Consider the following 25186-nt stretch of genomic DNA (forward strand, 5'->3'; position numbering starts at 1 on the left):
TGCTGGGTCATACGGTAATTCTCTGTTTGACTTTTTGAGGAATGACCAAACTGTTTCCCATCATAGCTGAACTGTTTTCCATTTCCACCAGCACTTATCTAGGTTTTTATATCTTCATTGGATTCCAGTCTTTATTCAGGCTTCACTTTCTCTCTCTCTTTTTTAAAGATTTTTATTTATTTGAGAGAGAGAGAGAGCGAGAACGACAGAGTGAGCATGAGTAGGAGAGAGAAAGAGAAGCAGACTCCCTACTGAGCAAGGATCCTGATGTGGGACTTGATCTCAGAACCCCTGGGATCATGACCTGGGCTGAAGGCCGATGCTTAACTGACTGAGCTACCCAGGTGCCCCCAGGCTTCACCTTTTCAATGAGGTCTACCTTGACCTGCCTATTGAAGTGCTCCCATCCCTGCCTTCCCCTCTGGGCTCCCCTCCCCACATCCTACTCATGTATATTTCTCTAACATGGTCTCTTTCTTAGGCCACATGCATTTCATTACACATACTACCTCTTATACCTAGAAACACTTACTCTATCCCAGATCACAGAACCTGCTCATGTCACTAGTCCATCAGACTCCCGTCATTGCAAGTGTATGTGTAGATGAAGCAAAACTACATTTCACATCCATTAAAACTTGGTGCACAGTAGTTGAGAACGCTGTTCTGTCATCCGCCAAGTAACAAGGTCGCAAGTTCATGATTTGTAATTATTTTGTTGATTGGATTTCCTTCAAAGGCTTCTCAAAGTATAGCAAATCATACATAATTTTCGTGCTTTAAAAATGCTAATTGTATTTTTCAGCCTAGCCACATTAACCTATATGGGTGGCTCTATATTGGGTTCGAGTAGCGTTCTAAGATGTGCTTTTGTTAAAAATGGTCAAGGACATCTCTTTTGCGTGTAACACAACTGGCATGTAATGGCTATGACTGACTTCAAGCTGTTTTCTTGTTTCTCTTCAATAAAGGAAATTGCAAGAGAGTGCATTTTTGGGGAGATTTATTCACAGCTGACTCCATAGAAAAGTAAGAGTAGGTATAATCTCATAAAACATTCGGAGTTCAGGCTGGTGTGCAGGCTCTAGTGCTGTGCTGAGTCCCCACACCCACCTTCAGATGTGGTTGGAGTGGCAGTGGGGGGGATTTAACCTTCAGTTTATAACCTCCTTTCAAATAGGTTTCCGGGCATGAGTGCTTTTGTTCTTAGAAGCTCAATGTTTGATTTGCTGATTTTCCTTTACATTTTTTCCATAGTACTTTCTTTCTTTTTTTTTTTTTTAACTCAGGTTTAAGAAGTAATTGCCACCATTGTCCTTCCCAAAACGTTCAGTGCTCTCTTGCCAATTTGCTGAGACGGTGATTATTCTCAATAGTACACGGATGTCCGTGGATTATTTGGCAGGAAAATAATGAAATATTTTGAGGTTGTGAAGTAGGAAAAGTTTGGTTGTGGTGTCTTAGTGTTCTTTCTGTTTCTTAGTGTTCTTTCTGTTTCTTAGTGTTTCTCTTTCCAGGTCTCAAAATAGGATTTTTTTTTTTTTTTTTAAGAGAAGGAAAGAGAGAGAAGGTGAGTGGGAGGGGCAGAGGGAGAAGGAGAGAGAATCTTTTTTTGTTTGTTTGCAAAGCGATAGAAGTTTATTAAGCAGAGACGCAAAGAAAGCTCTCTGAAGTGAGGGGTCCCGACAGGGTTGCCCGAGAGAGAGAGAATCTTAAGGAGGCTCCATGCCCAGCACAGATCCTGACGCGGGGCTCAATCTCACGACCCTGAGATGATGACCTGGGCTAAAATCAAGAATCAGATGCCTAACTGACTAAGCCACCCAGGTGCTCTAAAATAGGACTTGATAGTTCATGTATTTCATGAAATGGAAATGGAATTGATAGGAAAATGCTTCACATTTTGGAAACAGCAGGGCCAAGGACTGCTTCGTGCCTTTCCCGCTGGAAATGTGGCTTTGGTTGTAGTCTACTTCCTGGTTAATGAGAGAAGAGGCAGGAATTGGTGGGCCTGTCCCTTCAAGGATTTTTGTTGACATATTGACAAGGCTCCCTCTACCCTCCTCAATACGGCAGAAAAAGAAGACACTTGTCCATAACAACTTTTTAAGGTTCATTTCACACTGTATCTTTTTCAGACTGTCTGAATATCGTTTTGTTTTTTTTTAAACAGTGGTGGGATGAGGAGTGATAGGTAACAGACAGAATTAATTTATTTTTTTCATTCCATTAGATTCCTCCTAGTTTTGTCTGATAATCTATTTGTGCTCCTTTATGACTGTCCCAATAATAGAAAGCTCTCTGAAGACACACACTGATTGATAATCCTCATAACCTTTCATAGTACCTAATGTATAGTGGCCTGCATGAGGAGTAGGATTCCAGAAAATTCCAGAGGCCCTAGGAGCCAGCTATATTCAGAGAAGCTGTGCTCTTTCCTATCACAAAGCCCTTGAGAAAATTAATTCCTACAGTACAGTAAGATCTTCTTACACACTCTAGTTATCATGATTCTGGGGTAATTACGTAGAAATTTGTCTTTTAGACTGTTTGTTGTTGTTTCTTTGCGTGTAGGACCCAGACTAAAATTTTAGTTGTTTGGGTTTAGATGAGATGAGTTACAGGAAATGTGAAATGTGATGCACCATGACTGTTTTTCTTGAGCGATCTTTCTTTAACAGAAGCAGACCTTGGGAAGATTTGTTGCAAGATAGCCTCCTACTAATAGGTAGAAACAGAAATGACTATGAAAACCAGATGTTTTGTCTGGGCCTCTAGTCAGAAACAGGGCTTCAGTGTTGGCATGTATCATTTTTCTCTTGTTTACCCACACTGATTAAAGGGCATTTATCTAGTGGTGTGCACGATTGCTCTGTGCAGTACTCATTTGCATCTCTTGCCCTCATGGTTTCTACACAACATGATATTTCTGTTGGCAATTTAAGTTTATTACTTCAGAAATTGTCATATTGGAAATCCAGGATGTGAGCAATATTTATTTTTATTTAAAATTACTAGGGGGATTTGTTAGACAATACCTAGTTTCCTGACATTGGCAAGAGGCTTCACAGAGTTGCCCCCTAATTTTCAGGGACACATTTGTATTACACATACATCTTAACTTGTTATTATTGTAGAATTCTATTTGCTTTAATTTAGAAAATCTCAGGCTTATTTTATTTTGTCTTTACACGAGTTTAAGCTCTTCTCCTTTGAAAATAGCCAAAAGGTCTTATTTGTGGTTCTGGACCTAGACGGATTTGGTTTGTTTTAGAATCTAAATCATGTAAATGAAGGGAAGGAAAGAATTTTATTCTGTTTTAATACCACACAGTCTAACTTACGTTGTGGTATGTTTTCCCCACAGGTTCACATCCAGCCTTCCGAGTGGCACCGTGCAATTTTCCTGCCACAGGCCTGGCTTGCATATATGAGTCGAGCTTATCATGCCATTTTACAGGTAACAAAACCGTAGGATCATTTGCTGTAGGGGAGTGTCTCCTTTGTATCTCACATTTTATGGCAAATACGTATTAACATTTAGGAAAATAACACTGTCAATACTGCACTGCTTCATTTTGCTCATGAAAGAATGTGAGTTACATACACAATGACACTTAAATTTTAAATATCAATATCCTCTCTCTGTGGTCCATCCAGAGCTCTCTCTTGGGTGCTCCTCTTCTCCATTCCTGCTGCTTTCTAAGATCTCCTAGATGTCTCACATGTCCCCTGTGGCGATCCCACAGCCCCTTGACGTGAGCATGTCCCAGCCTGAGCTCACCCTGTGCCCTTGCACCTGTGCCTCTTCAAGCTGGACTTGTTGACAGCTATAGGCTTATCTCTCAATCCTTCTCCTGAATTTTATGTTTCAGTCTTGCTAAATTTCTTGGTTTCCTAAAGTCAGCACGTCTTCCCTAACCTACTGACTTTTACACACCATTCCTTCCTACAGGCACTGCCATTTTCTGCTTTGCCCACCTAATTTCTGCTTGTTCTTTAGAGGATTTTATCTGGGAATGCACTTGTGTGCCCCCCCCCCAAAAAAAACTGAATGATATGCCCCTCTTTTGTGCTTTCTTAGAATCCTTGCTTTCCCTCCCCCCTTTTAAAATATTTTATTTTATTTTTCTTTAGTCATCTCTACACCCAACATGGGCCTGGAACTCACAACCCCAAGATCATGAGTCATGCCCTCTACTGACTGAGTCAGTCAGGCATCCCCTCTTCTTCTCTTTTGGAAGCCCTTATCACCTTAGGTATTTGTCAGGGGCCCTTTGGTTGTCTCTGCCCCTAAAAGCTAGGAGCAATGTTTTCTTCCCTATTGTCTCTCTGGCATGGTGTCTAAAATATAATAGGTGCTCATTAAATAAATGAACTATACTCAGTTTGACTTCATCTAAGCCAATAATATTAAGAGTTGTAGTTGGTGAATTTTGAAATTCGAAATTTGGGTTCAGTGGGAAAATACAGTTAACAATGTCAGGAAATGACTCACCAACCCTTTCCCTAGCTTAAAATTCATTTTTTTTTTTCAAGATTTTATTTACTCATGAGAGACACAGAGACAGATACATAGGCAGAGGGAGAAGCAGGCTCCTGGTAGAGAGCCTGATGTGGGACTTGATACCAGTACCCTAGGATCATGACCTGAACCAAAGGCAGATGCTCAACCACTGAGCCACCCAGGTGTCCCTTAAAATTCATTTTTAAGAATGATAGAAAAAAACCTGATGGTACTTAAGTAATTTATGGCCCATAATAGGATTTTCATGGAGTCTCAGGAAGTATGATGTTAGGATTGAAGGTAACAGCTGTTAAAAGATGGAGCAGAGAGGAGATGGGAGAGGTCATGAATGACCACGCATCTTAACATTGGTGTTCTTGTCTTCAGTGAAAACTTTGCTGCAGTGATGCCTGGGTGGCTCAGTTGGCTAAACATCTGCCTTTGTCTCAGGTCATAATCCCGGGGTCCTGGGATTGAGTCCTACATTGGGTTGTCTGCTCAGCAAAGGGCCTGCTTCTCTATCACCCTCCCCTCTGCCTGCTGCTCTGCCAATTGTGTGTGCTCTGTCTCCCTCTGTGCCAAATAAATAAATAAATAAATAAATAAATAAATAAATAAATAAATTCATTCTTTAAAAAAAAAACAACTTTGCTGCATCACGTTTCATTGAGTCTAGGATTTGTAAAGCTAGTGATGCATCTTCAGTGGTTCTGATTCGTTGGAACTAAGGATGGGACCTGGAGCTTCCATAATTACCAAGCTGTCAGGTCATTTTAACATACTTAGTCTGTCAACCACACAACAGTGCTTTAGGTGGTTCCCCAAATCATGCTGGAATTCACATTTTAAAGATGTTCTTTTAGAGCCATTGTTCCTCTTGGCTCAGCGGTCACATGTTTTTGTTCCAGGTGGCATCTGGGCGCTCCATTTTGAACAGGTGCATGAGTGAAGGAATGTATATTACTCGTCTGCACCCTTAACCAATTATAGTTTTTCTTAGAGAAGAGTGAGATTGAAAGTCAGAGCATGCACTTTTTCTCACCTCTGTATTCTTCTGTATGATTTTGCAGGGCTTTCCTTCACCAATCATTACAGACCACCTTTTACTGTCTGGGCCCTCGGCCAGGTGTGTGGGGTACGAAGAATAGAGCATTCCTTCCTCTGTGAGCTCCTGGTTCTGTGTGGGAGACTGACACATGTCCACCAGCAATTTTAGTTCAACATCTTTGAGGCTTTAATAGAGGATGTACAAAGTACTATGGGTGCCTAGAGAAAGAAGGCAAGAATAACTCCTCCTCCTGCAGCATGAACTGAGAATTTTATTTAGCTCATAGCATAAGGAAGGCTAAATCGAACAGGATTACGGTATAACTCATGCAGATGACTTGGCAATTGATTGAAAGAAAAAAAAAGCCCTCCACAATTTTTTTTTTAAGATTTTATTTATTTATTCATGACAGACACAGAGAGAAAGGCAGAGAGAGGCAGAGACACAGGCAGAGGGAGAAGCAGGCTCCATGCAAGGAGCCCGATGTGGAACTGGACATTGAGTCCCAATGTGGGACTCAATCCCAGGACTCCAGGATCACACCCCAGGCCAAAGGCAGGCGCTCAATCGCTGAGCCACCCAAGCGTCCCACCACAGTTATTTTTTATAATAAGAGCTACCATTTATTGAATAACTAGTGTGTGTCCAATGCTTAACATATATTATTTCAATGAATCTTTCCAGAAACCCTTTGAAGTGAATGTTGTTAATCCCATGTATATTGGGTTTATAAATGGGAAAGCAAAGCAATGGTGCAAAACCCAACAGTCACCACTGCTGGGCTCCTGAGAAGGAAATGGAACCTCACCTGGATTTGTCTGTCTCCAGAGCCTCAGCCTTTTCCACTGTGGCATGCACTTTCCCTGGCACTGTCAGTACTTGTAATGGCAAATAATGCAAATTGTTTTACTTTTTTAAAGGATACATCTATTTATGAATAGCTAGCTGAATATTTTTAGTAATGCAGGTCAATTATTCTGCCTTTGTACTGTCATAGGTGAAAGCATGCCTCTTTGCTTATTTATCATTGAAAATCCTTTTTAGTTTGGATTTCTCAGAAATCCAGTTCTATTGAGAATTGGTGACAATGGAAATGAAACTCAAAGTATAGACAATAAGATTTTCAGGGGATGCCTGGGTGGCTCTGTGTTTGAGTGTCTGCCTTCAGCTCAGGGCGTGATCCCGGGGTCCTGGGATCAAGTCCCACATTAGGCTCACCAGCAGGGAGTCTGCTTCTCCCTCTGCCTATGTCTCTGCCTTTCTCTCTCTCAGTGTCTCTCATGAATAAATAAATAATATCTTTTAAAAAAGAGAGAGAGAGAAGATTTTTCAGTATTATTTAAAAGTGCAGGAAAGCTTTTTAGGTAATCACTGTTATTTGAGAGCACACTGATGCATTTTAATTGTTTGAGTTTTTTAAATGAGCCCACACACTTAAATGGAATTTATGGTATCTTAGAAGAATTAGAGCAACTGCCAGACTCCTTGTCTATATCAAGAATTTCTGTCCCGGAGGATCCTTCTTCTGTGCAAGAGTTGCAGTTACTTCCATCTGGTGCTAGACATATTTTGTAGCATTAAACCAGAGGATCATTTAGAGGAGGCATGTTTTATTCAGTTAAGCCTAGGGGACATGTTGAAAGATATATTCTATGTTATTTCCTGGAGTTTGATTATGATGTAAGTTTGAGATCTGAACAGGACAAGTGGCTTAGCTTGGGCATCTGCTTCCAGCCTCATCTAATTTTTCCACAAGGACGTTAGAATTTGAATTTTAAGTGTATCAATGTGGTTGACATGGGGAGGTATTTGGCTTTCTTCCCATTAAGATGGAAAATGCAGATAGATAAAGATGATTGACAGTTCAGAGTCTATTTTGGTAAGAAAGCCTCTACAGCCTTTTTACCTTGATGCTTGTGTGGGATGCTGAGCTGGTTAAGGTCTCCTGCCTTTGTGTAAAGGGCTCTTGTGAATGTGACCTCAATCCAGAGAGAGGAATTATAAAACAGTTTGACTGCAGACATTTGCTTCCTGAGTTGGTCAGTTAGCCATAAAATAACCTGAAATAAAAACCAGGGTCAGGGAATAGTGACCCTGGTAGATTTCTCTCTGACCGCTTGTAAGAGTTGTTGGTTTGTTTTTAATGTCTACACATTTGGAGCTAGGTGAGATTGCTCACTATAATCAGCAAGCTCTTGGTTATATAGACTAAAGGTTTCAAAAAAGCAAGAAGGATAGATAAGTAATTGGAATCTACAGGCAATCCAAAAATTTCAATTTAGGTGATCATTTCAGCCTTTCCCCTCATAGTGAGTACTTTCCCTCCCCTTTGACCACAGAAGCAGAGGTGACAGGTGAGTGCCATTATGACCAACACACAGAGACTCAGGGGCAAAGTAGATATGAATAAATAGCCTCACATGGGCTGGGTGGAAAGGGTGAGAGAGACATTCCAGAAGAGAGGATCAAGAAGAGCAAAGGAAAAAGAAGGAAGAAATTGACTAAGTTACGTTGATGGTTGTACTGGGTTGTGGCTATAGGAGAGATTAGAAAAGTAGTCCTTCTCCTTAAGGCTTCTTGGATACTAAGCTCCTTTGGTTTTTGTTTGTTTGTTTGTTTGTTTCTAAGCAGATTTTGAACTTTTTCATTTCCTACTGTTTATCCTTTTTGGAAAAGCATTCTGGCAAGTCCATGTCCCTACAAGTAAAGAGGCCCAATTTAGGAAGCATAACAAACAGGGATAGGCAGTAAATATTATTTTCTATTTCGCCTATCCCCCTAGGAGGTCAGTATCAGTATTAAGCATTAATATTCATGTCTTGCCAGTTTGTTCGCCTCTGATTCCTTGCTCCAGGAGACAAGTAGGAGAAATGAAAGGGCCAGGATTCTATCTTTGAGAACAGGGGAGATGGGGATGGATATGGTTGAAGTAAATAGAAATATGAAGGATGCGATTAGGAAATCCATCAAATCTCAAGAGTGTCTGGGCTGGTCAGCCCCAAGGCACTGTGGCTGGAAGTTGCATGAAGTGCAAGGACCCCTCAGACTGATTGAACTGTTTCAGCCATCAGTGAGCCCACAGGCTGGTGGTAACTGAGAGCTTGTATATATTCACAAGAGATCATTTTATAAGAAGATGATAAAGGGAGATGTTTTTTTGTTGTTGTTATTATTAATAAACTTGGTATGGTAGCTTTTTTTTTTTTTAAGATTTTATTTATTTATTCATGAAAGACAGACACACACAGAGAGAGAGAGAGAGAGGCAAAGACACAGGCAGAGAGAGAAGCAGGCTCCATGCAGGGAGCCCAATGTGGGACTCAATCCCGGGACTCCAGGATCAAGCCCTGGGTGCTGAACCACTGAGCCACCCAGGGATTCCCGGTAGCTCCTATTTGTTATCAGCCACCATACTAAATAGACATGTTTCCACATATTTTAACATGATGCCCTAATGCCATGAGATAGTTGTTAGCTACATTTTTATGAATGAGGAAATTGAAGTTTGGAGAGATGAAGTAACTTGTCCAAACTTACATGGCAAGTAAGTGAAAATGGCCTTTGGTCAAGGCACTCTTATTCCAGAGCCCATATCCTTAACTCCGCAAGCTGTATTGCTTTCTTCTCTAGAGCATATATGGAGATATACTTTTCTTCTATGGAACATACCTTAGGACTCTGTTTTCCATTTTATTATTATTATTTTTTTATCTTTTATTTTAATTTTTTTTAAAGATTTCATTTATTTATTCATGAGAGACAGAGAGAGAGAGAGAGAGGCAGAGACACGGGCAGAGGGAGAAGCAGGCTCCATGCAGGGAGCCTGATGTGGGACTAGATCCCAGGTCTCTAGGACCAGGTCCTGGGCTGAACACAGCACTAAACCACTGAGCTACCCGGGCTGCTCTATTATTTTTTTTTTTTTTAAAGATTTTAATCATTTATTCATGAGAAACAGAGAGAGAGAGGCAGAGACATAGGCAAAGGGAGAAGCAGGCTCCATGCAGGGAGCCAGACGTGGGACTCGATCCTAGGACTCCAGGATCACTTCTTGGGCCAAAGACAGGCACCCAACCGCTGAGCTACCCTGGCATCCCTATTTTATTATTATTTTTAAAGGAAGCTGTACACCCAACATGGGGCTTGAACTTACAACCCTGAGAGAGAACGCATGCTCTACTGACTGAGCCAACCAGGTGCCCCCATACCTTAGAACTCAAAAGACAACCAAAAGAAAAATGGACACACGGGGGCACTTAGGTGGCACAGTTGGTGGAACGTCCAATTCTTGGTGTCACCTCAGGTTGTGATCTCAAGGTCATGGTATCAAGCTCTGTGTCAGGCTCTGTGCTCAGAATGGAGTATGCTTGAGTTTCTCTCTCCCTTCCCATCTGCTCCTCCCCTTGGCTCTCTTTCTCTTTCTCAAATAAATTAATCTTTAAAAAGAAAAAAAGAAAAAGAAAAAATGGACACAATAGGAAATCTAAAAGTCAATAGACATTTGAAAACATTTTCAATCTCATTGATAAACAGTGAAAGTTAAAACCATAATGAACACTGTTTTGCCCTTGCCAGAATAATAAAAATTCAAAGCCTGACAACTCCCAATGATGGTAAGAATGTGGAATAGTTAGAACTTTTATTCTCACTGCTAGTGAGAACATAAGTGGCACAACCATTTCTGAAAATGGTGTGGTATCACTCAGTAATGTAATACACGAGTAAGTTCTCATCCAATTTAGAGCTCATCAATAAACCAGTATTTTAAGTACATTTAAATAATGTAATTGGTGCTATACTAGAGGGGAAAGGAGCTGATCAAAATAATCCTGAGTGTAAAAAAAGGGAAGATAATAAATTTCTGAAGGTCTTGGTGGTCTTAAAGGGGTGATAGTAGCCATATCTTTATTGTGGGTAGAAGTTGAAAATTATGATGTCAACTTTTTTTTGGTAAGGTTTTACTTATTTATGAGAGACACACAGAGGCAGAGACATAGGCAGAGGGTGAAGCAGGCTCCCTGTGGGGAGCCCAATGTGGGACTCGATCCCAGAACCCCAGGATCACACCCTGAGCCAAAGGCAGATGCTCAACCACTGAACCACTCAGGCATCCCTGGTACCAACTTTTATAAATTCAAGAAATTTATAAAATTCAAGAAATGTAATATGCAGATGTTTGAGAATGACTTTGGTTATATATTACCCAAATCTTAAGTGTTACATGATTATCCTCATTTTCTACCATTCTGTTTTAGTCCTGGTGTCCAGAACCCAATTTTTGGTATAGTGTCAGTTAAAATTGTCAGCTGCCAATAGAAGCAGATGATTATGATAAAGGAGGATTTTTTTTTTTTTAAATGGGACCCACATTAGCGGGATTCAAATCTGGTGTTAATCAGTATCCCAAAATGAAATGCTCTGCCCTAAATTTTCCAAATCTCCAAGCTGCCCCAGGATAAACTTCTTGGTGAGTGTTGAAATACCTGATTGGTGATGGGATTCTCTCTCTTCACACATTCTTTTTTATAATAATCTAGCATTTTATTAGGAACACTGAAGACCAATGAGGGAAGGCTCTATCTGTTATCAGTGTTTTACAGGGAAATTTTAAGGCCGTTCCGACAATAGGGTTTGCAGGCTGATATATGCTTTGTGTCCTGCAGGGCAGGATGGGAGAGCTGGACTTGCAACTGAAACATGGGAAAGAAGGACCTGAAGAGGTGCAGTACAAAAAAGGCACAGCCTGGCTCTGGTAAGGCCTCTCTGCTACTCCTTGCTCATCTTGGGAAATGAATGATGAGGGAGGGAGGGGCCACATTAAAGGCTTACGCAGGGAATTTTAACTTCCATACCTGCCTGAAGGTGAAGAGACTGAGTTCCAATAGGTGGATTTTCCAGATCTGACAAGTAGAGCTTTATTCATCAGTTTTAGTTAGTTTTACACTTGTTTTCTAAACCAGCTCGAAAATGGTTTGCTTTTCTCATTTTCCCCCATATCTGATTATTTTATATGCTTTCAACTGAAAAATTCTGTTTTTCCCACTCCATTCATTGCCTTCGTAACAGTTCACATTAGTCAAGGAATACCTTTCCATTCCTGTGCTCCTCCAGTCTCCCCAAGACATCTTCATTATTAGGAGCAACTGTACCACGACAGGGCTTTAATTTCTTTGGCAGACATCCCCTAGTGAATTCCCTTATATTAGCTAGAAATGTGTAAGTGCTGGCACATTAAAAGCAATTTAAATTGTTACATGGGTTAGGAAGACTACCTTGTCAGATTAATGTGGCAGCAACCTAAATCTAGGTAGAATGGCCAAGAATCTAAATTGCTTTACCTGCAGTCACAGGTTTCTTTAATCTAAAAATCTATTCAATGCTTACGTGAGTTTAGGTTTTTATTTACTGATAATTGACATATGTAGAAAACAGAAGCTTTGTGTGCATGTGTTTAAGTAATTCTAAGTTACATTTTCTAGATTAACTTTAAAAATAGCAGCACAATTTAAAACATTAGGACGTTGAATTTAAGATTAGTGGTTAAGAATTTGGATTTCGCATCCTCTCTGTGATTATCTTTAACATACAGCTTGAGTTTCATCTTCTAAAAATGATGATTTGGTGGGGGTTGTATATTGGGTATATTCTCCAAAATATATAGAGAGATGGAATGAAGAATGTGACAAAGATGGGCATTGAAGATAACTCCAAGATTTTGACTGTGAATAACTAAAAGTATGGACTTCCCATTTCCTAAGATGGGGAAGACAATAGAAAAGCAGATCTGTTGGGGGTAGGAATCAGGTTTAGGTCTTAAGAATTAGACCTCCCATTTGGAGATTTCTGGTAGGTCATTGATGATAAAAGTCTAGAGCTTGGGGATGAGATCAGAGCTGAAAATATAAATTTGTGTATTATCAATATTTAAAATCATGATGCTGGCTAAGATCACCTAGAGATTGAGTAAGATAGAGAAAAGGTCAGAGGGCAGAGCCCCAGGGCAGTTAACATTTAGACATGGGGAAAATGAAGAGGGAACCAGGAAGGCACAGGGAAAAGTAGTGATCAGTGATGTGGGAAGAAAACGAAGAGATAATGGAATCTTAAACACTGAGGGAAGAAAGTGTTTCGAGAAAGGAGAAACTGATTGTGTCAGAGGTTGCTATGAGTCTGTAAAAGGTGGAGATGGAAAACTGAGAAAGCCTCTGCCTCTTCAGAGTCCTTGGTGGTCATGACGGGAGCTGTTTTGATGGAGCTGTGGGGACAAAAGTCAGATTATAGAAGGGTCTAGAAAGAGAGGAAGGAGGAGAAATATTTGGAATCAATTCTGATGAATGAGAAGCAACGAAATGGGGCAATCACTGGAGAGTTTTTTCTTCTATGAAGATGGTGGATTATATGATGTGTTCGCCTGCTAAGGAGACTTCTATGTGTAGAGAAGGAGCAATTGGTGGTACAACAGCCAGAAGCAGGTGGTTAAGGAGGTGGAAACTAGTCCACACATAGAAGGTTTGTCCCTGCCGTAGGCAGGTCATCATTTTTCAATATTCCACGTTGACCAGTAAAAAAAAAAAAAAAGCAAAAACACAAAACCGCATTGAATGCACTGTACTCCATTTAGGAAGACTGAGATAGGAGAATATATTGGAGAGAAATTTATTGTCAAATAGTATTATAGAATGCAAGTTTAAGGTCTGTAGGAGAAGTTTGCAACTATTTGAAAAACTTGGCTCTTAACATCGAGTCATTCTCAGAGAGCACTGAATAGCTAAGATTTTAAAAATATTTCCCATGAAAATAATGGAGCTATAACATATTTGCAAAAATTTTATATTTATAAAAATTTTGAACTTATGAAACTCAAAGTATATAGTGAAAGTATCTATGATTGCTTCTTCAGAGCATAAATATGGCAGTCAATGGTTGTTCTTCATCTCAAGGCTTTTATGTTGAAAAGAAATTTTATCTGGTAAATATTTGAATTGAGTGTGCTATCTTCAAATCCACAAGTGTAGTTGTTTTTCTTCAGCTCCAGAGTGATTTTATAACCATTTAAAATTTTATTTTCTATACATACGTAGTGACTATTCTATTATCTACAATTTAGAAATAGTAAATTGCTATTTTACTGAGCTCTTCTGCAAAAAAAAGAGAGAATGTCTTAGTCAGTTTGGGCTGCTATTACTAAAATACCATAGACTGGATGCATGGCTTAAACAACAGAAAATTTATTTCTCACGGTTCTCGAGGCTAGGAAATGAAGATCAAAGTGCCAGGAGATCTTGTGCCGGTGAAGGCCTGCTTCCTGGTTCTCGAGAGGCTGCCTTCTCCTTGTATCTTCACATGTTTGAAAGCAGAGAGAGAAAACAAGCATTCTGTGACCCTTCTTACAAGGGAACTGATCCCATTGATCAGGGCTCCACCCTCATGACCCCCCAGAGGCCTCACCTCCATATACTCTACTTGGGGAGATAAGCTTTTATTTTTACTTTTATTTTTTGGCGGGGGGAGATAACATTTTAACACATGACTTTGGGGGAACACCAACATTCAGCCCATAGCAGAATATAATATAAAGGACACTTGTATGGCCACCACCCAGTTTAAGAGGTGACACCATCACAGCACTGCCTGTGTGTCCCTCCTAGGTTACAGTAACCTCCTTCCCCGCCTCCAATAAGTGACCTAAGGGATAGGCAGGGGATAGTCTTTGAAGTCAAGCCCATGTTACAGTTTTTTCACCTTACTCTAAAATTCCACATAAATAGTTCTCGGATCTGGAGTCATTGCCAGAGGTTCTTATTAATTGACAGGTAAGCAAAAAGATTGGGTTCTTATTCCGACATAAACTTTTGCACTTATTTTCAATCTTTATTGCAGGGTCCGAGACATGTTGACTGAGGAGATCACCAAGGCGGTGGCAAAGTAAGATCCATTTATTATCTTACCAAATTTTTTCTTTAAACATTTTTTTCCTGGCAGGTACCTACGATTTTCTCCCTTTAAGAATTGTAAAGGACTTTTCAATTGTTTTTTAAAAATCTGTTGTTATCCTTTCTTATGTTAAGTTAGTTCTTAAGTTAATGTCTTTCTGTGAGAATACAGAGGAATCAATACAAACATGACTTCTACATCAAGAGTCATGAGGTCATGCCCTTGTTGTACACCTAACAAAGTGCCCCGTGCTTTGACTTAGATTTAAAGGATTCTCATTTAGTTTGGGGCGGAGGTGGGGGCTGTTGAGGGAAAGAGAAATCCTTGCTGATGTGAATTATGTGGGTTCTACAAATAGGTTATTAAATCTCAACTGTGAGCCAGGAAATAAATCAAAGTAGTACTTCCTTTCATTCCCTTTGTGTTACTGGGTCCAGGGTATCTAAAAGTCGAATTTTTATTTTATTTTTTATTTTTTTTATGTAAAATCGAATTTTTAAATACTAAAAACGAGCATGAATACCCATGAAAAAAGCAACTTCAATCATATCCTTATGGTTGTTTTAACAAAAATAACGAGTATTACTCCCTTGAGGCTTTTTATTTATCTTAAGCCAACTCTCAACAGAAAATTATACCCTAATGAACTTGCTTGAACAATCTCTTCAGGTTCCTTTGCTAACAAGCTGAGTAATTGTTCCTGGCAGTAAGTTACATATCAGTTAAGGCAACTTCTCCCTTCCACCATCACCTTTAGCTGCAGCCCTTTCTGTAGGACTTCCTTTTTTCTTATCCACCAAATAACATAGGTTGACCTTTGACCTAGAGGATTTCATGTGTCCCTATTATCTAGACATATTTAATTGCAGGAACGTTTATCCCTATCGTGTCCTGCAACCTTCCGTGGCTAAATAGGTTTTGCCTTAAAAAGACAGAAAACATGATCTACCGTAGAGTTCACTTTCTGCCAGTAGTTTCTTAAGCAGGCATGTAACTGTGAAGTCTGATCACAGTACGTGCTCACTACTCAGCCTCATGTCTTCCGAATAAAGGGAGATAGAAGTGGTAATCCTCCCTTGCACTCAGTTCTGTGGGAGGCACTGGGAAATATCTGTTGACGTATCTGTTGACAAAATGAAAACTAAAGTACAGAGAGGCTTCACTAGGGACTCATTTGTCTGCTTATCCAGTTTGGTGAATTGCAGACACAGTGGGAGAGCGCTCAGCTGCATATTGGAGGGGAGGAGGTGCTGGGTGGGTGGGTGGGGGGGTTGTCTTTGACCTTTACCTTTCATAGTTGATTCCATTATGTAGTATACTTAGAGCCTGTTAAAAACAGTGCTCTGACATTTGCAGCAAAAAACTTGAATGCTGAAGAATCTAGGAGCTTTGTATTAAACTACAATTTTGCCTTTCCAGTAGCTTTTGCATTTTTCATTCTAAAATTTTATTTCAACAAGTTTTTAATTTTTGGATTTGCAAAGCATCCTTTCATGATGCTAATACCTAAGAAGAATGTGTTTACATTCTCAGTGGTATGGAATAAAAATAATTCATGTTCTTGTGGTGTTAAGCCTTTTCATCAAAAATTTCAAAGTATTTTATAGACCTTATCTTATTAAAGCAATGCTGACAATAGTAGGTATGACAGCAGGTAAGGTTCAGAGGCTGAGAGATTAATGAAAAATCACTCTGCTGCCCCCTCTTTACTTTTTCTCACTGGCTTCCTCCACCCCACCACCACCTGCTGCCAGCTTAGCCTTCCCTTCCTTGGATCTTGGCTGCCACAGCCTGGTTTGGACCATTGTTCTGAGCCATAAGTTAAATGCGGGAAGTAAAACACCAGTCACAGGATTAGACTGATTTGCTCATTTAAGAGCAGTTTTAAAGCATCAAGGCCAGGGCTAAGGGAGAATCAGAACACAGATAAACCTGATGATTGATGTAAGTTTATTTTCATTGTTATTAATTAAATAGATTTGAACCCGAAGATGAAAATCCCCAAAGGACTGGGTCACTTTACTAATATGTAATGTAATACTTTGTCCCTAAGAAAGCATCATTGTAGCTCATCCTTCCCTGTGCTTTTTAATTAGGTTAATGGCATCAGTTTGTTCCAAAGGACAGTTTAATTAAAATGCTAGTGGTGTTGCCTAGATAAATACTGTACTGATGCTGACATGTTATTATGCAAATTAGTTACTACTGCCTGACTGGTAGGGGATAGTTATTTGATCAACAAGCTGATGAGTTTTTGCTGAACCGGTTGTAGATTTTCACCTGGTGGGCTCCTCCAAGAATTTGTTTCGCTAAATATATATCGAGTGTCTCATCTCCATAAGTTACTGTGCTAGACATGTCGAGTTGACCAAGAGCTAGTCACAGTACCTTTGTGAAACATATAGCTTGGCCTGAGCATGCATTGTGTGGACTGTGAAATATTTTTTTTCTATTCAAAGATTAATGTCCAAATATGTATTTAGTCTGCAAGCAAAGGTCTAATTACTAGTGGCTTTATATACACTTTTCTCCATTTTACAAGAACAATACATGTTCAAGAATGTCATGTCCAAGGACACTTCTGAAACAAAATCATTTTGGGGCTCTGTTTTGAAACTGAGGTCAAGTGTTCTTCTAGAATTTTGTGGTTACAAGAGGATTTTTGGGGACTTGTCTAATCTTTGTTTTAAGAGATTTGATACCAATTTCCGGTGACCATCTGAGTTTTTCTATAAAGTGATAAAAACTGGGGATCGAATTCTCAAATTACTGAGAATTTGAAACTTTTTAAAAAAAAAATCTAACTTTAGGGATTTGTGGTCATTTTATAGCAGGACAGGCTTCAGGATATTCTCAGCTAAAGGAAAGAGATAATATTAGAAATAAAAGATTTATTTTGGTTTTGTTAGTGACATTATGGCTCGGGTACCTGAGAATGCCCAGACTTTGCCTTGCTCCCTGGTGTTTATTATTATCTATAGGAGTTCCCAGTGATCCTCGCTGTAAAACTCTAGCAAAACCTAGGTTGAAGGCATCTGCTTAGCCTTCAGGTCTCCCTCCTATTTTCTCCCTTCGCCCCATCCCCCAATATAAACATTGTTGTCTTATCAAATTATGGTAGGCCTCGTAGAGAAGCGAATTTAGGAGTGAACAGAATGACCAAGTGTGCAGAGCAAGCCTTTACTGAGTTTAACCACCCCAAGGTGGCAGAGCGAGAAGGCAGGGGGATTAGATGAATAGGTAGTAGGAGGCCTGTGATAATGGCAAGTCTTGAGTTCCGTTCTTATCCAGTGGAAGCAAAAATGGAAGAACATGTGTGTATATTAACCTCTTAATACCTAACTCACAGGTTTAGGCATGACTGTGGGCTGGGACTGGAGGTCCTTAGCTTGCCAGGGTAGTGGGGATGGAAGTCTCTTTACCCCACAGATCTGTTGCATTCCTGCACTGGGTTAAGCAGGAGGCATTCTAGCATGTCCACACAGATTCATGTTCAGGTCTCAAGTCTAGGTTTTTGGAAACAATCTCTGTATTTATGGGAACCCGTAATATGTATTTATGGGAACCAGGACAGAACTGAACTATCGGTTCAGTGGTTATAGGTGCTCTGTTGCCTGAGTTCTGCTACGACAGAGATGGCAAGCCAAGACTCCTATGTCAGTGTCCCACTAAAGATTTTCTTCTATAGAATCATGTTGGATTAATGGAATAATATCAAATGCTCATTTTCAAGTGGTAAGTATATTTAAGAAGGTTTGGTTTTCTTGGTACTAAATCCAGAAGTCACCTTTTTAAGATATGGTTGCTGATATTAGGAAAAAAGCACACTGTTTGGATAACGAGAGAGGGCAACTCTCAATCCAGATAGTTTAAAAATAGACCCTTTTCTTTGCATCTTATCTAGGGTCTCTAAATTCTATAACAAACTGACTTTAAGGTTGCTGGCTTTGGCATCTTGAGGGAAAGAAGGATAATAATAAGAAGGATAATAATGGTTGACAGTCAACCAGTGTGGCAGGTGGCTGGGTGGAGGATGCTGTCTGAAGTGGCTCACTCGAAGCTGCAACTGCATACCAGTGCTGTAGAAAAGCCAGAGGCCCGTTCCAATCTCCTGCCCTTACTCGCCTAACTATCCTCACTTGTGTTTTCCCAACAAATTGATACATTTATATTGGCCAAAGATGACACAGAAAGAGATCACTTAGGAAATGCCACGTCAAACAATGAAACAAAAACATGAGAAAAATGGGCAGTCCAGGTGACTCAGTGGTTTAGCACCGCCTTCAGCCCAGGGCATGATCCTGGAGACCCAGGATCGAGTCCCACATCGGGCTCCGGTCCCACATCGGGCTCCTTGCATGGAGCCTGCTTCTCCCTCTGCCTATGTCTCTGCCTCTCTCTCTCTCTCTCTCTCTCTCTCTGTCTTTCATGAATAAATAAATAAAATCTTAAAAAAAAAACGAGAAAAAACTTAGATATATGAGCTTAGACTTGTAGGACACACACACACACACACACACACAGTCTAATGACCATACACAAATGAAGAGTGAGAAATCAGCATGAGTGTCAGAAGAAGGAAGAAAGGCTGCCAGCATCAGCGTACAAGCAGAAGTGCATGGATGAAGCCCTGTGAAGGAATGGAAGTGCTTTCTGACCTCATCTGCCTTCTCTGTAATAACGCCTTCTCTTCTCCTGGTTAATGCCCCCAAATCCTCTCCTGGAATTTTTTCTTTTTAAACAGGGAGAGCCCAGTGGTCAAGGGCAACGCACTGTTAGCCTTAAGCAGCCTCGCTGTCGTCGTATCCAAACACGAAGCCAGCCTCTCCTCAGACTCTGAGGGGGTCCCAGAGGTGAGTGGAGGGTGATTTGAACCAGCTGGGCAACTGTTTGAAAAGTGAGAAGCCTCTCTGAGCCTGGCCCTTACTTGATGAGGTTTTAAGACCTGTGCTTGGCGGCAGCACCAAGTTATGTTACTCCATGGGCCTTTACAGTGCGAGCTGGAGGGGCTCCTCAGACACTTTTCCTTGCTGCTTTTCTGTTTTGCTTTCTCCATCACAGTTAAGTGGTCATTTCCATTTGAAGGTACCAATTTTATGCAACAGGGGTTGTCTTTTTGTGATTACATCAGTGGTAACCAATCTTAGGAGGTTAACTAGGCTTACTGAAAGTGAACAATGCTGTCAAAAAATGATAAATAAGCAGTGTTTACTGACTGAAAAAAATTGTACTTTGCATTTTAATTGTAGATGTCAATGACAAAGTGCCTATTCATTTTTGCAAGGCATTTATTTCTTAATTAAACATGTGGCGAGCTGGCCAATGTTCATTTCCAATGTACTTTTTCAGATAATTCATATCTGTCAAAATAAAAAGGCATGGATTTATTCTTCTTTTAAGCCCCATTATCTAGTAGCTATCATTATCTGGAGACAATATAGCCAAGTGGTTAAAAAACATAGGCTTTGGAAGAGGAGAGTACTATATTTAAATCCCAATACTTGCACTTAGTAGCTCTGTGGTCTATTGTTGGTAACTTCCTCTTGCAAAGCCTGTTCCCCCATCTGTGAAGTGGGGATAAAGGTACTCACCAGATAAGATTCTTGTGAGGATTAAATGAATGAATGAATATATGTAGAGCACAATGGTTGGTAGATACTAAGCCCTTAGTAATAGTAACCATTATCTGACTTCTTGCTGGAAAAACCATTCTTTATTCAATGTTATTCAGTCTGTTTGTGTTCCCTCCCTGTGTCTTATGGGCCATCTGTACTCTTTTTTTCATGGTGGAGTTTTTTGGTTGCAAGCAAAGGAACCAACTCTCCTCTAAATAAGAAAGGAAGCAGAAGGATGTGGCATCTGGAAGCCCATGGAATTGAAGGCAAAGCTTAAAACTGGGTTTGGGGAAGAGCATTAGGCACAGGAAGTGACATGAGAACCATCACAGCAGACCAGCACCACTGGGATGGATCAGCTCTGGTCACATACTGTGCTTGCATCACTCAAGATTTAGAGTCCCTATGTCTCGTGCCCACACCTTGGGCAGGTTGGATGGGTAGCTTCATTGAGCCTTTAACCAAGCTTCAAATCATGGTGGAGTGAATTCTCCAAAAGGTGCCATTACCAGTAAACAAGAGAATAGAGCCTATGTGGCAAAAGCTACAAATGTATATTACAAATGTAGGGAAGGGAAAGAGGCCAAGCAATTATTGCATGAACGATAAAAGTGTAGTTACCGTATGAAAATTTAGCTTAAAACTCTGAATCTTATTTGACTTATGAGAAAGATGTTTTATATCCTTGAAAGAGCCATGGAGTACTTTAGCAGAGACAATATACTAAGTAGAATCTGCATGACCTAAAAAGTTAACATGCCTTTCTAGGATCCCTGATTTTGGGCAGTCAAGCAGGCAATCTGCACCAGTAATAATCAGGGGTCTAGCTCAGAGTTTGAGTTCCAGGCAATCCTTTTTTTTTTTTTTTTTAATTCCCTTACCCTTTTGTTCTATACTGACTGTAACACATTCTACACAAAATATCAAGAAGCCACACAGCTCAAAGATGGGGCTCTGCTTTTATTCTTCATCATCTTGTTTTTGGTTGTTATTCAGTACAAATTCAAGATCTCATTATTTGATTAAAGTTGACGTTTTCAAACTTTGTTCAAATCTGCATATGACTAAGGGCCAAAGATCCTAGGCAGAAGGCCTTCTTTGAGTCAAGGCATTAATTCCAAGTATGCTTCACACTGTGTTGACCTTTGTCGTTTGCACTACCTGAGTGTCACGTTGTGAGTTAACGGATGCTTTTGACATCCATGGTCATGAAATATTTTAAAAACCAAGCTCTCTTTTTAGTGAGTTGGGTTTTGTTGTTGTTGTTGTTTTGTTTTGTTTTGTTTTTGCATTCTCTTTCCTCCTCTTTTCCCAACTGAAGATCATTTGTGCTTTCATACCTAATTAGCTAGGCAAAATGTTGTGATGATTCACAATGATAAATATATGGTGATAGTAAGCAGAAATGTTAAAGATGGTATGAAAATTTTGTAGACTGCTTTATTGCCTCCTTTGTGAAATAGCAAGTCATAGAAATGAGACATTTTGAGTTTCTTTCCCTGCACATCTCTCCCTTTAACCCCTACATCACCCTCGCTAAACACAGGCAGGCACCAGATTGCTCTCGGACGCAGTCTGTTTTGCAACCACCTGCCCTCTCACCTCTGCTTGTCTTGTATAAAAGGTAAATCTTATCCCTTTTGGGGCACAGGTTGAGGATGTGTATTCGTCAAGTACCTATCTGCCTCCTAAAATCCTGGTGGGTGAATGTTACTTTTTGATAATAGTACTTTATTCTTTAATATAGAAAGGGGTTGTACCCTGGACCTAGAAATAATGTTTAGGTTTTCTTTTCTTTTTTTCCATTATCATTTCATGTTTCTCTTCTTTTTTCTATAATTAATTAATTAATTTGTGAGAGGGTGAGAGAAAGCAAGCAGGGGGAGGGGCAGAGAGGGAGGAAAAGAGAATCCTCAAACAAACTCTTTGCTGAGTGCTGAGCCCCACAACATGGGGCTTGATCCCAGGACCCTGAGATCATGACCTGAGCCAAATTCAAGAGTTGGATGCTTCACCTACTGAGCCACCCAGGTGCCCCTCACTTCATGTTTTTTTCCACCAGCAGGTTCAGCCTAATTTCCTTTCGATGAAGGAGTGGGTTTCCATGGTGTCTGATACTCTCCTGATCATTGTGGATAGCCATTACCAACCCAGAGGACAACTTTTCTCCTCATTTTATTATGTAAGTCTGAGAAATAAAATTTTAAAAATGATCAGAAAAGTCAAGCGTTGATGCTGCTCATATTAGTTGCTAACATGAAAGCCGTCCATAGTGTATGGTTATTCTCAGTCATAGCTTTATGTTAGAATCACCTGGGGAAATTTAGGGTGTATGTGTGCGCATACACGTGTGTGGGGAATGTGTATAAAATCTCTCTATATATAGAAAAAATAAATACCTGTAAGTCTTTCCTTTGCTTTAATTGTTTAGTGATGGGCCTTGGGCATCATCAGTATTTTCGAAGGTTTCTAGATGATTCCCATGTGTAGTCAGAGTCAAGAGTTACAGTTGTAGTGAAATAAGCATTGGTTAAAGACTAGGGTCCCTGAGTTTCTAGTCATAGTTTTTTTAAATTCCAGGATATGTGAATAGTGGGCAGTTTACTTAATCTCTTTGGACCTTTGTTTCCTTATGTGTAACGTGGGCAATTGAACAATATTATCTTTAAGCTGTTGTAGCCTCAGCTCCATTCCTACTGGTTTTGTGACTGATGACCTGATACTTTACCCATCATTTGATTTTCCTTATCTGTACAATGAAGGTAAAAATGAATGCTTTACCAACTTTAGAAAAGATTTGCGAGGATCACATTATATAACTTGTGGGAAAATGTTTTGCAAACTGTGAAATGCTCTATACATACAAAGAAATGTTGTTGGTCATAAAAAAGCACCTGTCGCTTAGCCTTTTTCTTTCTGTTAATATCCTAAGATTAGAGACAAACGGAAAATACACCTTTTTGTTTATGTTTTACTTCCCCTTCCTTTGGCTGTAGTCCATGCTTTCTTTCCATATCTGCATGGAATTATTTTGGTTCTTCCTTATCACTCTCCCCTGCTTAGGGAATTATAGTGATCATGGGACAATCAGCTGAGTGGTGGAGGATTATAGTCAACGTGAATAAAAATATAGCACAGGTCGTGAACTGTTGCTAAGATCATGAATTAAGCCTGAAACAACATTGCTTTAGGTCTTCCCTGTACAGCGCTCTTGGGCCTTAGGGTCCGGAGCTAGGATTTTTAACTATACTCGGAGACAAAAAAAAATAGCATGTGGATAATATGGAATTAAATTGGAAGTCAGATTTTACGCAAAGAAGTAATTGCATCATGATAATTTGTTTTCTATCAGAAGTGTTTTTACTCCTTTATTCTAGTTTATGTAGAGGCCTTTGCAATAGCTATCTGGTTCAGATATTCACCAGGACAGGATATTCTATGAGATTTCTAATAATGCTGCTTAGTTCTTGCAAACCAATAAAAATAATCTACTTAGTAGCCAGCTCAGGGTTGCCTCTTACCTTTGTGATTTTTGCATTCTTATACTTCTTCAAGGCCCTGATTCAAAAGCCACTTTCTTTACTTCTAGTGTTCTAGCAGCTGAGTCATTTTGAACAGTATTGTCATTACAATGATGCTATGTTAACTTAAAGAATACCTTAGCACATGTTTGATTTTTATCCTTGAAGTACTAAAGCTTAGAGAGTAAATGGGTACAGGATTAAAAACACTTTTTAATGTGCTTTGACTGCAAGGGACAGCATGGCCTTTATGATGTGTCTGAAAATTTGAAGTGGATAATAGTGCAGAATGATGAACGGGCTTTCTTCCCCACTTGAGACATATTTATAAATGTATATAATGTCTGTTGGAGCTCCCTAACATGGGATTCTTGTAGAAGCTGTTCATATTCAGCTGCCCTGCCATTTTATTAGGGCTGTTATTCATTTCTTTTCCCATAATTACATATAGGAAGGCGCATATAGAGTTCTCCATTTCGTTTTGAGTAGCTGGTTATTGCTTTGTAACCAAAGGCTTTTAGGATTTCAACTTCCTTTTTAATTAAATGGAATTAACCCCCTGTAGGAAATAATCCATCTACTGGGAAGTGTTCCCACCAAAAATTTTGGGAGATTTGCCAATAGATCCCTGTGCTAAACTTACACTTATTCCTTTATACTGAACTTTAGCAACCCCTCCCCCTCCCCACTCACTACACGCATGCTTTCTTTCTCTCCTAGAAAACTGGCTTTCTGGACATTTATAATGTGGCTTGGTGGTTTCTCCAAGCTTGGGTAATTTCACTTCAGGTTATTATTATTATTATTATTATTATAAACACATCTAGGCTTTCAAAACACAAATGTTTTTTCAGTGTTTATGGTGAGGGAATTCACACCCTTTAAAAGAAGACAATGATGATTTTTTTTTTTTTTTTTCCGAATTTAAAAGGACATGATTAACCAACTGTTTAGTAGGAAATTGTTTCGGTAAGGAAGAGTGAAAAGGTAACCTACAGACAAACACAGAAATAGACTTTCGTAAATTGTATTTTTGATCGACGGGGGTGGGATCTAAGAGATGCTGATATTGTTGTGTAGTGCTTTTGTGATAGGTGTGCTTCCTTGATGTTTTTAACAAAAGGCCAACCCCCTGTTTTCTTCCTTTGGCATGTCCTAGAAATCCTATTCTGGTGAAAACACAGCTAGTGCGATTGCCCGCTCTGCTGCCGCCACGGCTTTGTCTCTCCTCGTGCCAGTTTTCATTATTTCTTGCAAAGAGAAGGTTGAGGAAATCCTAAACATGCTGACTGCCAGGTTACCTGGGAAACCAAGAGCTGATGAGTCTCAAGCCGTGCAAATCCACATGGGCCTTGCTTTGGGGATGTTTCTCTCTCGCTTGTGTGAGGAGAAACTCAGGTATGGTTTATTAAAATATCCCTCCTTTCCTCTTGTTGATGTTAGGCAGAGGATATGATACACATGCACACACACGTTCACGAACATTCTATCTGAGTGATGGGTGGTTGCTAAACTTTTTGAAATGGGTGAGTCGATCCTTTCTTCTCCTTTGTGAGTGAAT

The 25186-nt window shown here is 39.8% G+C and overlaps 1 protein-coding gene across 2 annotated transcripts in view; it reads left to right on the forward strand.

Annotated features, from left to right (window-relative positions):
• Positions 1 to 25186, forward strand: part of FOCAD (focadhesin) — a 312226-nt gene that overhangs the window by 217671 nt on the left and 69369 nt on the right. Inside the window, exons 22-27 of one of the 2 annotated variants that reach the window (XM_077912127.1) lie at positions 3368 to 3460; positions 11219 to 11307; positions 14436 to 14480; positions 19234 to 19342; positions 22167 to 22286; positions 24785 to 25023. In XM_077912127.1, the coding sequence (XP_077768253.1) occupies positions 3368 to 3460; positions 11219 to 11307; positions 14436 to 14480; positions 19234 to 19342; positions 22167 to 22286; positions 24785 to 25023 (695 nt within the window). The remainder of the gene's footprint in view (positions 1 to 3367; positions 3461 to 11218; positions 11308 to 14435; positions 14481 to 19233; positions 19343 to 22166; positions 22287 to 24784; positions 25024 to 25186) is intronic. The other variant, XM_077912128.1, reaches the window with a different exon arrangement.

Source organism: Canis aureus, chromosome 10 (assembly GCF_053574225.1).
Source record: "Canis aureus isolate CA01 chromosome 10, VMU_Caureus_v.1.0, whole genome shotgun sequence".
In the NCBI taxonomy this organism is placed as follows: Eukaryota; Metazoa; Chordata; class Mammalia; order Carnivora; family Canidae; genus Canis; species Canis aureus.